Source organism: Microtus ochrogaster, chromosome 1 (genome assembly GCF_000317375.1).
Source record: "Microtus ochrogaster isolate Prairie Vole_2 chromosome 1, MicOch1.0, whole genome shotgun sequence".
Taxonomy (NCBI): domain Eukaryota; kingdom Metazoa; phylum Chordata; class Mammalia; order Rodentia; family Cricetidae; genus Microtus; species Microtus ochrogaster.
In genome coordinates, this window is record NC_022009.1 from 16883235 (window position 1) to 16895445 (window position 12211).

Consider the following 12211-nt stretch of genomic DNA (forward strand, 5'->3'; position numbering starts at 1 on the left):
ACATGTGGTACACAGACATACATGTAGGCAAAACAACCATACATATTAAATATAAATTTTAAAAAAATGTTTTAAAGAAATGAACAGACCAGTCCCTGGCCTTTAGGAGGCTTTCCAGCTAGTGGGAACAGAACCCTCAGGGAGTTGTACATTGTTCTTCATACTCACTTTTCAATCTTTCTAAGCAACGTTAATCTCCTGTTTAATTTTGGGGATATGCTGGGGACCAAACCAGGACCTTGCACAATGCTAAGAATACTCCTGCCCCCTAAGCTATACCTCCAGCCTTTGTGTGTGTCTGTATATGTGCACAAATGTTCACAAGGGCCGTGCAGTAAAAGTACAGTGGTATTATAAATAGAATGCCACTGGCCTGGAAGGTTGGAAAAAGTTTCAAAGAAAGGATATCTGTCTTCTCTTTCCCCCCAGGGTTTTAGGTAGAGAGATGCCTGGAGCACTTCACTGTAGCCCTGAAAGAAACACCCAGGAAATGGCTACCAAATAGTCACAAACTCACTGAAAGGACCTAAAGCCCATCCCACTGCCCTCTTGTATTCCTATTTCTTTTATAGTCCCAAGGAAATTGGCTAAAGCGAGATGTATTTTGCTTGTGAGAGATTGGGGAGCAGGAGAAACTGTCTACCAACCGAGCTATACACCAGCCCCTAGGTCGGCCTGTATTCTACTACTCGGAGCTCTCCACCCGGCGTGCTGGCAGGTGTGACGCCCTCCACCTTTCAGGTGTTGGATGGCAGAGCCCCAGGGCCAAATGCCTCTTGCCACAGCATTCCTGTGCTGTATAAATGCTATTCTCTGCTTTCCACGATGATGTGACTGCCCATCCCTCTGGACATACCGTCTTTCTCAGAAAGTACTTAAATTCAGAATCTCTAACTGTGGGTCTGATGGGCTTTTTCTGTTTCTGCAGCCTGCCCAGCTGTCTTCTAAGGAGAGCACTCTGGTGTGGATTGCTGTGAATGAGGATGGTGTCAGCATCCTGGACCACCACACTATGGTATGCGAGGGAAAGGCTGGTTCTACCCTTCTTAAACAACTGTCTTATCTTCCCTGCTCTGGACTTAGAGGCCTGAACTGGCCATGGTCCTCCTCTTTCTAACCTCTGTCCCAGAAATGCTGTCCTATAGTCTAGATACAACTTACAGATATCAGGATTTAACTCTCCAAATTATCACCACCTTTGGGGTTCTCCCTTCCTGGTAAAGGCTCCCTATGTCTAGAAGAAATAGGTATGGAATTTCCCCTGAACTCAACTGGCTCCTTTCCACAGCAAGTGAACATCAATTATCCCTACTCTTCAGTGACAACGTTTGGTGGCTGCAGGGATGACTTCATGCTTGTGATTAGATCCATTCCAGACCAGAGCTCTGGAAAAAGCCATATTGACAAGTTCATCTTCCAAATGCCTGCTCCCAAGGTGGGTCTGACAGCTACAACAATTTACTCTGGCCTGGTGTAATATAGTAAGCTTGGTGCTTAGAGAAAACTTTGGGAAGGTTCTGCCCCAAATACAATTGTTGGCCTTGGTGTGTGGTCAGCATCCCAAAGGGTTCAGGTGGGGTAGCATGTCCATCTCACTACTGAGCTGGTACTTGGTAGGACTACTGATTCAGCCGTTGTCCCTCCTTTCTTCAGGAGGGGACTATGCACCTCAGAGACTCTCAGGCCAGCAAAGGTACATTTGGTGTACACTGACCTCTAACCCTCACACTAATCTCTTTCGGGCTTTTCTCCTGAACGAGCAGTTTAAGAGAGAAAGCAGCGAAAGCCCAGGAAGGCTATGTGTGTACCCAATGTTAGAGCCCGTGAGAAACTCAGCATTCAAGACAAGGCTAGTTCAATTTCTTCACTTCTCTGACCTCAGATCACAGAAGCTACCTTCATGATCGCCAGCTACATGAACCACTGTTCTGCAACTGTGAACCTATCCACCAAGCTGCCTGCAACCCGCCAGCCCCGAGACCTGGATGGACAGCTCTTTGCTTCTGTCTCCTGCACTAAGGGGTCAGCTTTGCTGTGAACGTTCCTCCTCCCCCACCCCTGCCACCACTGGTGCCTCTGGGATTAGAGTGTGTCCTGGAGCATGCTACTACTGTGATGGGCCTAACGGCCCCTTCCGAACCCGTTCTGTGAAATGTGTCCTTCAGGGTCTCTGAAGCCTTTGTGCTCTGTAAGTGCCTTATCTTTCAAGGCCCGGCATTTTAACATCCAGACCCAACATCAAAACCACTTACTATTTCTTTTACAAGAATACTGACTCTGGATGCTACCTGATTCTAGACTGAGACAGGGATGGCCCATCGTTACAAGGGCAGTGGTACTGTATTTGGGGCTTCTGCACTGATACTCAGGGAAGCTCATCTTTTTATATTGTACGTGGTCCTTATGTGGGGGCTTATACTTGAAGTTTTCTGAACATCCCTGAACAAAATAGGACTAAAATTCCTAATTCACCTAAGTTCTGGCAAATGTCTACAAATCTCTAAAACTGGACAACTTTCCCAGATGGAAAGACTGACAGAACTGGAGAAAAATGACAAGCCTCCCCCTACTGGTGAGGAGGAATTTGCTATGCTCCTACTGGGGCTGCAGCTCTAATCTTCTCAGGACAGCGCGCTATTCCTATTAAGATGCAAACTTTTTTCTCTCACACTAGACTAGCACAGGCAGGGACAGATCCAGTCTGCACCCTCCCCTGTGTCATTTTAAGGCCCACCAGGGCTTAGTGAAGTCTGTGCTCACTACTGAAGGACGAGGTAGTCGTCTCTCCACCCCCTGAAAGACCAAGCATGTGAGTTTTGCTTGTTGCTGCTGTATGAGGCCAGGAGACAACACATCAGAAACACTAAAGACCCCGCCCCCATTCCCAGAAGGCCTGGATTGCTCACCAACACTTCTGGTAGCTATCTTCTGAGAATTAATTGGAAGTACAGGAGCTATATATATTTGCCCTAGTAATATATGGAAGTGCAAAGTTTCTTTTCAACTTTTGCCTTCCTGAGAACATTATACTCCCTTTCAACCCAGACTTTCTGATTTTGATGAAGAAGACCTTTATCTCCACCTTCCCCCGAAAAAATAGTAAAAACTGGAAGTTCATACTTTGATTTTCTAACATATGAAAAAAAATCTAAGTTTATTGTATAGCTCTAAGGTAGTTCTATCATCTTTCAGTAACATGGTCAAGGGGATAGGAGCAACACCCAGGAAATAAGCTTTTAACCCAACAATGTGTTTATTGCACACTACAAATTAGTTTGTCAGAATAGCTCAGCTGCTGTAATCTTTAATTTCTCATCCTCTGGACTGACAAACATGACTTTACAAAGGCCTAAACAAGCTTGACAGGCAGGAGCCATTTCTGTCCCAATGTCAACTCCTGCCCCAGGATTGGGTCCTGGGTTCTAGTGGACACAGGTCTACCTCACGTCTCATCACTCTTGGGTCTTGATAACTCCTTCCAGGCTAGTGTCAAAGGCAGAAAATGCAGTTCTAGTGGGCCACATTCCAAGGGGGCCTTAAAGCCCAAAAGGATGTGGTCTACTCTAGGGTTGTTTTTGTTTTGTAATAGAGTTACAAAGAATGGAACTATTTGTAATAGACTTGGAGGTCAAATTTGCTGCCTCCTTTTCTCTTTAAATTTTTTCCTCTCCTTTCTTTCCTTTCCTTTCCCCTTCCCTTCCCCCTTCCCCTTCCCCTTCCTCTTCCCTTCCTAGACAGGGCCTCACTAGGAAGTCCTGGCTGTCCTGAACTCAATATGGAGACCAGACTGGCCAAAAACTCAGAAAGCCACCTGCCTTCCAAGTGCTGGGATTAAAGGCCTGCACTGCCTAGCCCAGCTCCCTTTCTCCTTCCTGATCTCTAGGAATCCCAGAAACTGCCTTAGAAACAAAAGCTTCTGTAAACTGGCTTCTTAATTCTTTAACGTGACAGTCCCATGTCTGGGAACCAACATGAACTCTCTGACTTTTCATCTAAACCCTCTTGGTCCCAGCAGCTTTTGAAGCAATAGAACAAGTAACGAGTAACAGAAAGGTACTAATGTGCTCGACACCATGGCTGCAGTGCTGTGTACGCCTGTCAATAAAAAGCTGTCAGTGAACCAGCAATTCCTGTGTGTTTGTGATATTTATTTATTTTCAAGTTGAGACAGTGCCTCACCATGTAGCCCAGGCTGGCCTCAAACTTCCAATCCTCCTGTTGATACGTCTTGGGTCCTGTGATTACTGACATCCATAACACCCCTAGCTAAGCTGTGGATTAAGAGTCATCCTGCAGAGATCATAGGTGCTAGATGGACAGAGGCTAGCCCTTTGTAAGGCATTTTATTCTTGCTAATTCATACATTAAAAAAAAGCCTTATTCTTTCCCTAACTTTTAGATAAGAGTCCATGGAGATGGAAATTCTATTTTTCTTGTAGAATCTGGCACCAGTCTCAATACTCCACAGATTTTTAACACAAATATAAACATGCTCAGAACTTCACAGAGTGTTCTTCATGTGAATTACTTTTTTGGGTGGGAGGAGGTCCTCACTATGTAGCCCTGCATGGCCTCAAACTTGAGACCACCTGTTTATGCCTCAAGTTCTGGGATTAAAGCATCTGCCACTATGCCTGGCCTACTTTTGATATGTCAAAATCCTTAAGGTTTCCCCTTGACTAGTAATGTAGATAAAATCTATAAGGGGAACTTTATAATATATCAAAACACTGAGTCAAGTTCCAACCGCCTCCTCTATAGCTCTGAGATCATTCATCCATTTTGATTCCCAGGACTGTGTCCACCTAGTGATTTTTACAGTACAGAAAATAAACCAGCCACTATGGTCTAGGAATCCTCTCCCATAAAGACAACACTGGTCTTTGAATGCTGAGATTCATGGGCTTGCTGATGTGGCTTTCTGGTGTGCCAGAATCTCCTGGCAGCTCCTGTATACTTCAATCAAGCAGTCCAACCGAGGCTTGGCACTCTGAATTCCAAAGGGGAGAAACGCAGAGTCAAGGAGAATAGAAGAAGAATCCATTTGCAACCTCAATCTCTCACATACGTCATAGCACAACTGTGAGCTAAGAGACACAGGTCAAGACTGTGGGCACTTTTCTGGGAGCTCTCCAAATCTGGCCTTTATGGAAGATAAAAAGCTTGTTTGTTTGTTTTGAGACAGGGTCTCTACCCTGTGTATTCTGGCTGTCCTGGAACTCAACTATATAGACCAGGGTGGCCTCAAACTCAAGAGATCTTACTGCCTCTGCCTCCCAAATGCTAGGATTACAGGCATCAAAATACAGTTTTTAGCCTGACAAAAGCATATGATAGTGAGACAGACCATCTCAAAAGTGTTACAAGTTGTGAAATGCACCTCAGAGACAAGATGAGCAGTTTAAAATGTACATTCTGAAAAGATTGTGTGTATAAAATGTAACACAACTAAAATTTAAGAGAAGCCACAGAAAATTACATGTAGAAAGTAAATGTTTACTATTCAAAAATAACACAAAATTATTACAAATATATAACTGATTTCTAAGTTCTACTCAGAAGAGAAAACTTTACAGTTTAAAACAAGAGGATTACAGGTTTGTGCCACCAATGGTTTTTATTGTAAGATCAAAAGAAAATATAATCTAGACACTATTTAAAGCCTAGCAATAAAATAGTTAAATAAACAAATATTTCAATATAATAGAACATAATTACTTATACTGGCTGTGGTAGAAAAGATGTAGGTAGGTAGGTAGGTAGGTAGGTAGGTAGGTAGGTAGGTAGGTTAGGTAGATACTGGCTGTGGTAGAAAAGATATAGACAGACAAACAGAGAAAGAGAGAGAGAATATCTCAGCCTCACTGTATTAATGTAAACTTATACAATGGTAGATTGACAGACTGGAAGAAAGTGATTTGTAAGCAGAAATGGTTATATGATTGGTAATTGTCTTCTAAGATTTTTGTGAATTATTATTATTTTTTAAAGTGTATCTTCATCAGAGAGAGGCTGCTGAGATCTAAAATAAATCCTTTTACTCTGATACCAGAAATTCATGTCGACTGAACAAAAGAGGCAAGGGTAAGCAGACAGAGAAAAGGTGGGCTTTCACAGGAGAAAGGAAGAACACTGCTCACCTGGAAGACAGGAACTACTTGGGATATCTCATGTGGCTTCCCTGGGTCCTTCAATAAAATGCAGAGGTAGTAAATCACCTTCTGCTGTAAGAAAAGACACCAGACAGAGGCCTCGGTGAAACTCATCTTGTTTAGTTTTCCTTCAAGGGAAAGAATAAAATCCTTTCCACGAATTACCTCTAAGTAGTGAAATATTTGACAACTTTTGACATAGAAGAAAAGTTTATTTTTATCCTTGTTTATTTTTCAAGACAAGGTTTTTCTGTACTTTTGTAGCCTGTCCTGGAACTCACTCTTGTAGACCAGGCTGGCCTTGAACTCATAGAGATCTGCTTGCCTCTGCTTCCCAGTGCTGGGATTAAAGGTGTGTGCCACCACCGCCCAGCTTTCATCCTTTATCTTTATTTGATATATATAAAAAAATCTTTTTGCTTTGTTTTTGCTGAGATAGGGTCTTACTATGTATCACTGGCTAGCCTGGAACTTGCTATGTACACCAGGCTAGCCTCACTCACAGAGATCCACCTGCCTCTGCCTCCCAGATACTAGGATGAAATGCATGTGCAACCATGCATAGCAAATAAAAAAATAATCATTACTGAATTGTAATGTACTGACAAATAGAAACATCAAAACTAGATTAAGGTAACCATTCAAACACTTGCCAAGTCTCAAATTCTGTACAATCAGAATGTCCACTCTGAAGCCACAGAGCTTTGCTTAGGGTTTATACTTTATCAATTATACTTTTATGCCACTTACCCACTCCAAAACAGGGGGAAAATGACATAGAATTGAAGCCAGAATAAGAATTAGCTTTACATCTTCCTTCATGACTTCATGTGTCCCTTTGCCTACATTCTGATTTTTAAAGAATTAACTCCCTTCAAAAATAAAGGGGGGGGGGCAAGTATGTTAGTATGAACCAGAAGTCCTACTAATCAGGAGGCCAAGGCAAGTGGCTCCTTGGAACTAGGTTAGATATTAGAAGCCAACCCGAGCAACATAGTGAGACCTCATTCCGAGAAAGGAAGCAATCAAATGCTCTTGCATCTGAGCTACGAGATATAAGACAAAACGCTGACTCTTTCTTTATCCACGACAGACTGCAACCTCTGCAGAAACCATGGTTTATGCATTTGCTATGCTTTTTAATAGAGCGTACTCCTACTTATAAAAAAAAAGCAGCCGGGCGGTGGTGGCGCACGCCTTTAATCCCAGCACTTGGGAGGCAGAGGCAGGCGGATCTCTGTGAGTTCGAGACCAGCCTGGTCTACAAGAGCTAGTTCCAGGACAGGCTCCAAAACCACAGAGAAACCCTGTCTCGAAAAACCAAAAAAAAAAAAAAAAAAAAAAAAGCAAAAGTTTGTTAGCCAAGCATGGTGACATACGTCTCTAATCCCAGCACTCAGGAGGCAGAATCTGTAGATCTCTGTGAGTTTGAGGACAATCTGGTTTACATAGTTAAGTTCTAGGACAGCCAGGGCTACACAATGAGACCCTGGCTCAAAAACAAACAAACAACAAGAGTAGGGGGCAGGGGGCTACTAAAGAAATGGCTCAGCAGTTAAGAGTGTTTGCTGCCTTTCTTTTTTTTTTTTTTTTTTTTGGTTTTTCAAGACAGGGTTTCTCTGTGTTTTGGAGCCTGTCCTGGAACTAGCTCTTGTAGACCAGGCTGGTCTCGAACTCACAGAGATCTGCCTGCCTCTGTCCTGAGTGCTGGGATTAAAGGCGTGCGCCACCACCGCCCGGCTTCTTTCTTTTTTTTTTTAAATATTTATTTATTTATTATGTATACAATATTCTTTCTGTGTGTATGCTTGAAGGCCAAAAGAGGGCACCAGATCTCATTACAGATGGTTGTGAGCCACCATGTGGTTGCTGGGAATTGAACTCAGGACCTTTGGAAGAGCAGGCAATGCTCTTAACCTCTGAGCCATCTCTCCAGCCCCTGCTTGCTGCCTTTCTACAGGATGGAGTTCAGTTCCTAGTGTCCATGTTGGGTGGCTCACAACCGCCTGTGACACCACCTCCAGGGGATCTGACCTCCTCTTCTGACCTCAATAGGATACATACACAGACACACACGCATAAGTAAAAATAAAAATTTGTAAAATTATGAACAAGCACAAAGAGATAGAGGCAGGAGGATGGGAAGTTCAAGGCCAGCATAAGCTATACAATCAGACCCTGACTCAGGAAAAAAAAACAGTTTACTGTAAGGCAGTACAGGACTACACTTGGCAGCAACCACAAGCATCTTGTTATTACATCTTTTGATTCATCAATGAGATGTCTGAGTGAGAAAACTGTACCATTATACAAGAATTTCTGTACAACCAGCAGACTGGTAAACGATGCATTTCTTAGAACACACCCCATCACTGAGGAAATTTATTTTAATGTAAGTTTCTCTTTCATGGTTCACAAGCATGCCAGCCAAAAAATAACTACTTGTATTGGAACGGAGGATCCTTAAGTTTAATTTTGTGACAATGAATGCTTTATGAGCAGACTGCCTCCATGCAGAGTTCAGAGATACCCCGTAAACACTTACTTACCATGTAAATAGCCTCATTAATGATAACATCCTTGACCTTGTCCATCTCTATGAAGGTGGTACTTTCTTTGCCAGAAGCATAGGATGAAGTCATCTGGATGCCAAGTGAATCGATGATTAACAGAGTCTCCTGATCAATCTTCACAAAATGGAGGTAACCAAGCAGGCCTATGATGGTGATGAAGATGGCAGCAGAGAGGATCATGCTATTCTGAAGAGAGAGCCAGACACAGGCAGGAAGATTATCAAATGCCCCTATGTGGATCTGTAACACACAGCGAGTTAAACCGACCATGAGGACAAGGCCTTTGCTCTGATCACTACGCTGAGGTGAAGAGACGAGGGAACAAGCATGGAGGGGGATCACTTTCTCTGGAGCTCCTGAAGTGTTTGGACAGCACGCAGAGTGAAAAGGTCCAGACTACTAATGAATAGGTCTGGGATGTCCCAGCAAAACATCCGCCATCATCACATCTATCTCAGAAATTTTCTTCCTAAAATAACAACTTAAGGACCCAGTGCTTCCCCTCTCCTATTCCCCCTGAAAAATATATAGCACAGAATTACAGACACAACTGTGAGGTGCTCTGTACAGCAGCTGATATGACTCCCTGAATGATAGTCACTTATATTTTTCCTAATAGAATTTGGAATACATTTTGATTGGTTTAGAAGTAGACACTTATCACAACCCCAGCCAATGAGAAGTTGTAGTCAGAGGTCTACAGAAGAGGCCAATTTATTATATTATTATATTTTTAAAAAATATGGGTAGAAAGAATGGAGAAAGGAAAGCGGGGTGGGGGAGGGAACAGTGCCAGGGGCATTAAGATTAAAGCATCCAGGAATAGCCTATAATGCAAGACTTAGTTGGTGCAGAGATTTATTAGAAGTCAGTGGTTTCTGGTGGGTACACTCTCCCACAAAGACATTTGGGCTGAGGACTAAGAGTACACTGGAGGGAGTTTGAATGAGAGGAGCCAGGGTCAAATAAGACTCTCACTTAACTCTGAGATCTTCGGACCTTACTTCTTACCGTGTTAATAATGGCCTCATCATTTTCATCTCCTTTTGTTCTGGGTTACTTACAGCTATGACCAAATGATGTGTTAAGGGGTCAGAAAATGGTAGGCAGGTTGGGGGTGTATCTTAGTGGTACAGCATTTGTCTGGCATGAACAGGCCCTATTAGATCTATACCACTGCCCACTGCACCCACCCCCACATGCACACAAGAGCTATGTATGTCCTTCTGTCTAAGACACATTTATAACCTTTACCACTTCTGAAGCTGCAATGTGGGACGTTTTGTTTTGTTGTTTCTTTCATTTGGTGTCTCACACTCTTGCTCCCGACTCTACAAAGAAAAGGTAATCACTGAACTAGTTAGTGTCTTAGGATTTCTACTGCTGTGATAACACACCATGCCAAAAGCTACCTGGGGAGAAAAGGGTTTCTTTTAGCCTACAGTTCCACATCACAGTCCACCACCATCACTGGGGGAAGTCAGGACAGGAACTAAAACTGGGCAGGAACCTAGAGGTAGGAGCTGATGCAGAGGCCGTAAAGGGGTGCTGCTTACTGGCTTGCTCTCCATGGCTTGCTCACTCTGCCTTATAAAACCCACCCAGCCAAGATTGGCATTACCCACTGAAGAAAATGTGCCACAGGCTTCCCATGGGCCAATCTGGTGGGGACATTTTCTCAATTGAAGTTTCCTCTCCCAAAATGACTCCAGTTTGTGTTGTTGACATAAAAACTAACCAGCACACCTAGAATCAATAAAACTCAGTAATGCTGAACCACATTCACAAAGCCAAAAAATGTCTCACTCTTTGCACTGACCAGTCCCCCTTTAACCTGACTCTAATCAGATTCTTCTAAGTATTCTATGATCTCAGCATCTATCTTTAATGGACTTGAAGGCCCTGTCATCCAGGAATTGTGCTGAATTAGCTTGAGAGAGGTCATCCTTTGAGGGCAAACCCCAATGACTAAATACATATCCCCACCAGGCCCCATCTCTTAAGGGTTCCACATTTTGTTTTGCTGTTGGCTTTTTGTTTGTTTGTTTTTAAACAATGAGCCTAAGCTGGGTGGTGGTGGCACACACCTTTAATCCCAGCACTTGGGAGGCAGAGGCAGGCGGATCTCTGTGCGTTTGAGACCAGCCTGGTCTACAAGAGCTAGTTCCAGGACAGGCTCCAAAACCACAGAGAAACCCTGTCTCGAAAAGCCCCCCAAAAAAATAAAAAATAAAAATAAATAAAATAAACAATGAGCCTATCAAATCTATTTTTATTTATGGGTTTGTGTGTTTTGCCTGCATGTATGTCTATCTGTGTAAGGATATCAGGTTCCCTGAAAGTGGAGTCACAGACAATCGAGAGTTGCTATGTGAATACTAGGAATTGAACCCAGGTCCTCTGGAAGAGTCATCTCTCCAGTCCCGACATATCAAATACAAATGTTGCATCTACCTCCTGCAGTTCTTCTAACTGGACAAGCGTTGTGATGCACCAGTTCTGGGGAGGCAGAGGCAAATGGATCTGAGTTCCAGCCCAGCCAAAGCTACACAGTGAGACCTTGTCTCAAAACAAAACAAAACCCAATCAGGCATGGTGGTGTACTCCTTTAGCCCTAGCATTTGGGAGGCTGAGGCAGGTGGATCTCTGAGTTCAAAGCCAACCTGGTCAAAGAGTGAGCTCCAGGCCAGAAAAGGCTACACCGTGAGACCCTTTCTCTAAAAAACAAATAACAAACAACAAAAACAGGCTGGAGAGACAGCTCATCGGTTAAGAGCACTGGCTGCTCTTCCAGAGGACCTGGGTTCAATTTCTAGCAACCACATGGTAGCTCACAGCTGTCTGTAATTTCAGTTCCAGGGGACCTGACACCATCTTCTGACCTCCTTGGCCACCAGGCACATGTGGTACAGACAAACATACAAGCAAAATACCAATATGCATAAAATAAAATTTAAATAATATAAAAAGACAAAAATAATATGGGTCAGAGACCTACAAAGACTAAAATATTGGCTTTTAAAAGAAAAGGTTTGCTGACTTCTGTTCAGATAATTGCATTTGGCTGATAAATGAGAGTTAGAGCTGGGCCTCTGGTGACCCAGAAACATCAAGTTTCAAGTAACTAACTTCCAGGTGTAGAGAAATGTCTTGTAAACAGTACAGATTGAATAAACATTATGGAAGAAAGGCCAGATTAAATTCAGATGCAAGGTTGATACATAAGAGAGTCTAGTCGGGCAGTGGTGACGCACGCTTTTAATCCCAGCACTCAGGGAGGCAGAGGCAGGCAGAACTCTGTGAGTTGGAGGCCAGCCTAGTCTAAAGAGGGAATTCCAGTACAGTCAGAGATACACAGAGAAATCCTGTCTTGAAAAAAAAATGAAGAAGAAGAAGAGGAGGAGGAGGAGGAGGGGGAGGAGGAGAGGAGGAAGGAGGAAGAGGAGGAAGAAGAAGGAGGAGAAGGAGGAGGAGGAAAGAGGAGGA

The 12211-nt window shown here is 43.3% G+C and overlaps 2 protein-coding genes across 9 annotated transcripts in view; one reads left to right on the forward strand and one right to left on the reverse strand.

The window, feature by feature from the left end:
- The window catches only part of Plekhh1 (pleckstrin homology, MyTH4 and FERM domain containing H1), a 46326-nt gene extending 42200 nt beyond the window's left edge, over positions 1–4126 (forward strand). For 2 of the 3 annotated variants that reach the window (XM_005343257.3, XM_013346473.2), the window contains exons 27-29: positions 929–1015; positions 1289–1435; positions 1883–4126. In XM_005343257.3, coding sequence (XP_005343314.1) covers positions 929–1015; positions 1289–1435; positions 1883–2038 — 390 coding nt within the window. In that variant the 3' untranslated portion in view covers positions 2039–4126. The other variant, XM_026779736.1, reaches the window with a different exon arrangement.
- Pigh (phosphatidylinositol glycan anchor biosynthesis class H) overlaps positions 68–12211 on the reverse strand; it is a 15447-nt gene continuing 3303 nt past the window's right edge. The window contains exons 2-4 of one of the 6 annotated variants that reach the window (XM_026779750.1): positions 8702–8911; positions 6141–6221; positions 68–470 (exon numbers count right to left, since the gene is read on the reverse strand). In XM_026779750.1, the coding sequence (XP_026635551.1) occupies positions 165–470; positions 6141–6221; positions 8702–8911 (597 nt within the window). In that variant the 3' untranslated portion in view covers positions 68–164. Of the gene's footprint in view, positions 471–4298; positions 4991–5250; positions 5804–6140; positions 6225–8701; positions 8912–12211 lie in introns of those variants that run through there. The other 5 variants (XM_026779742.1, XM_026779754.1, XM_026779761.1 and 2 more) reach the window with 5 other exon arrangements.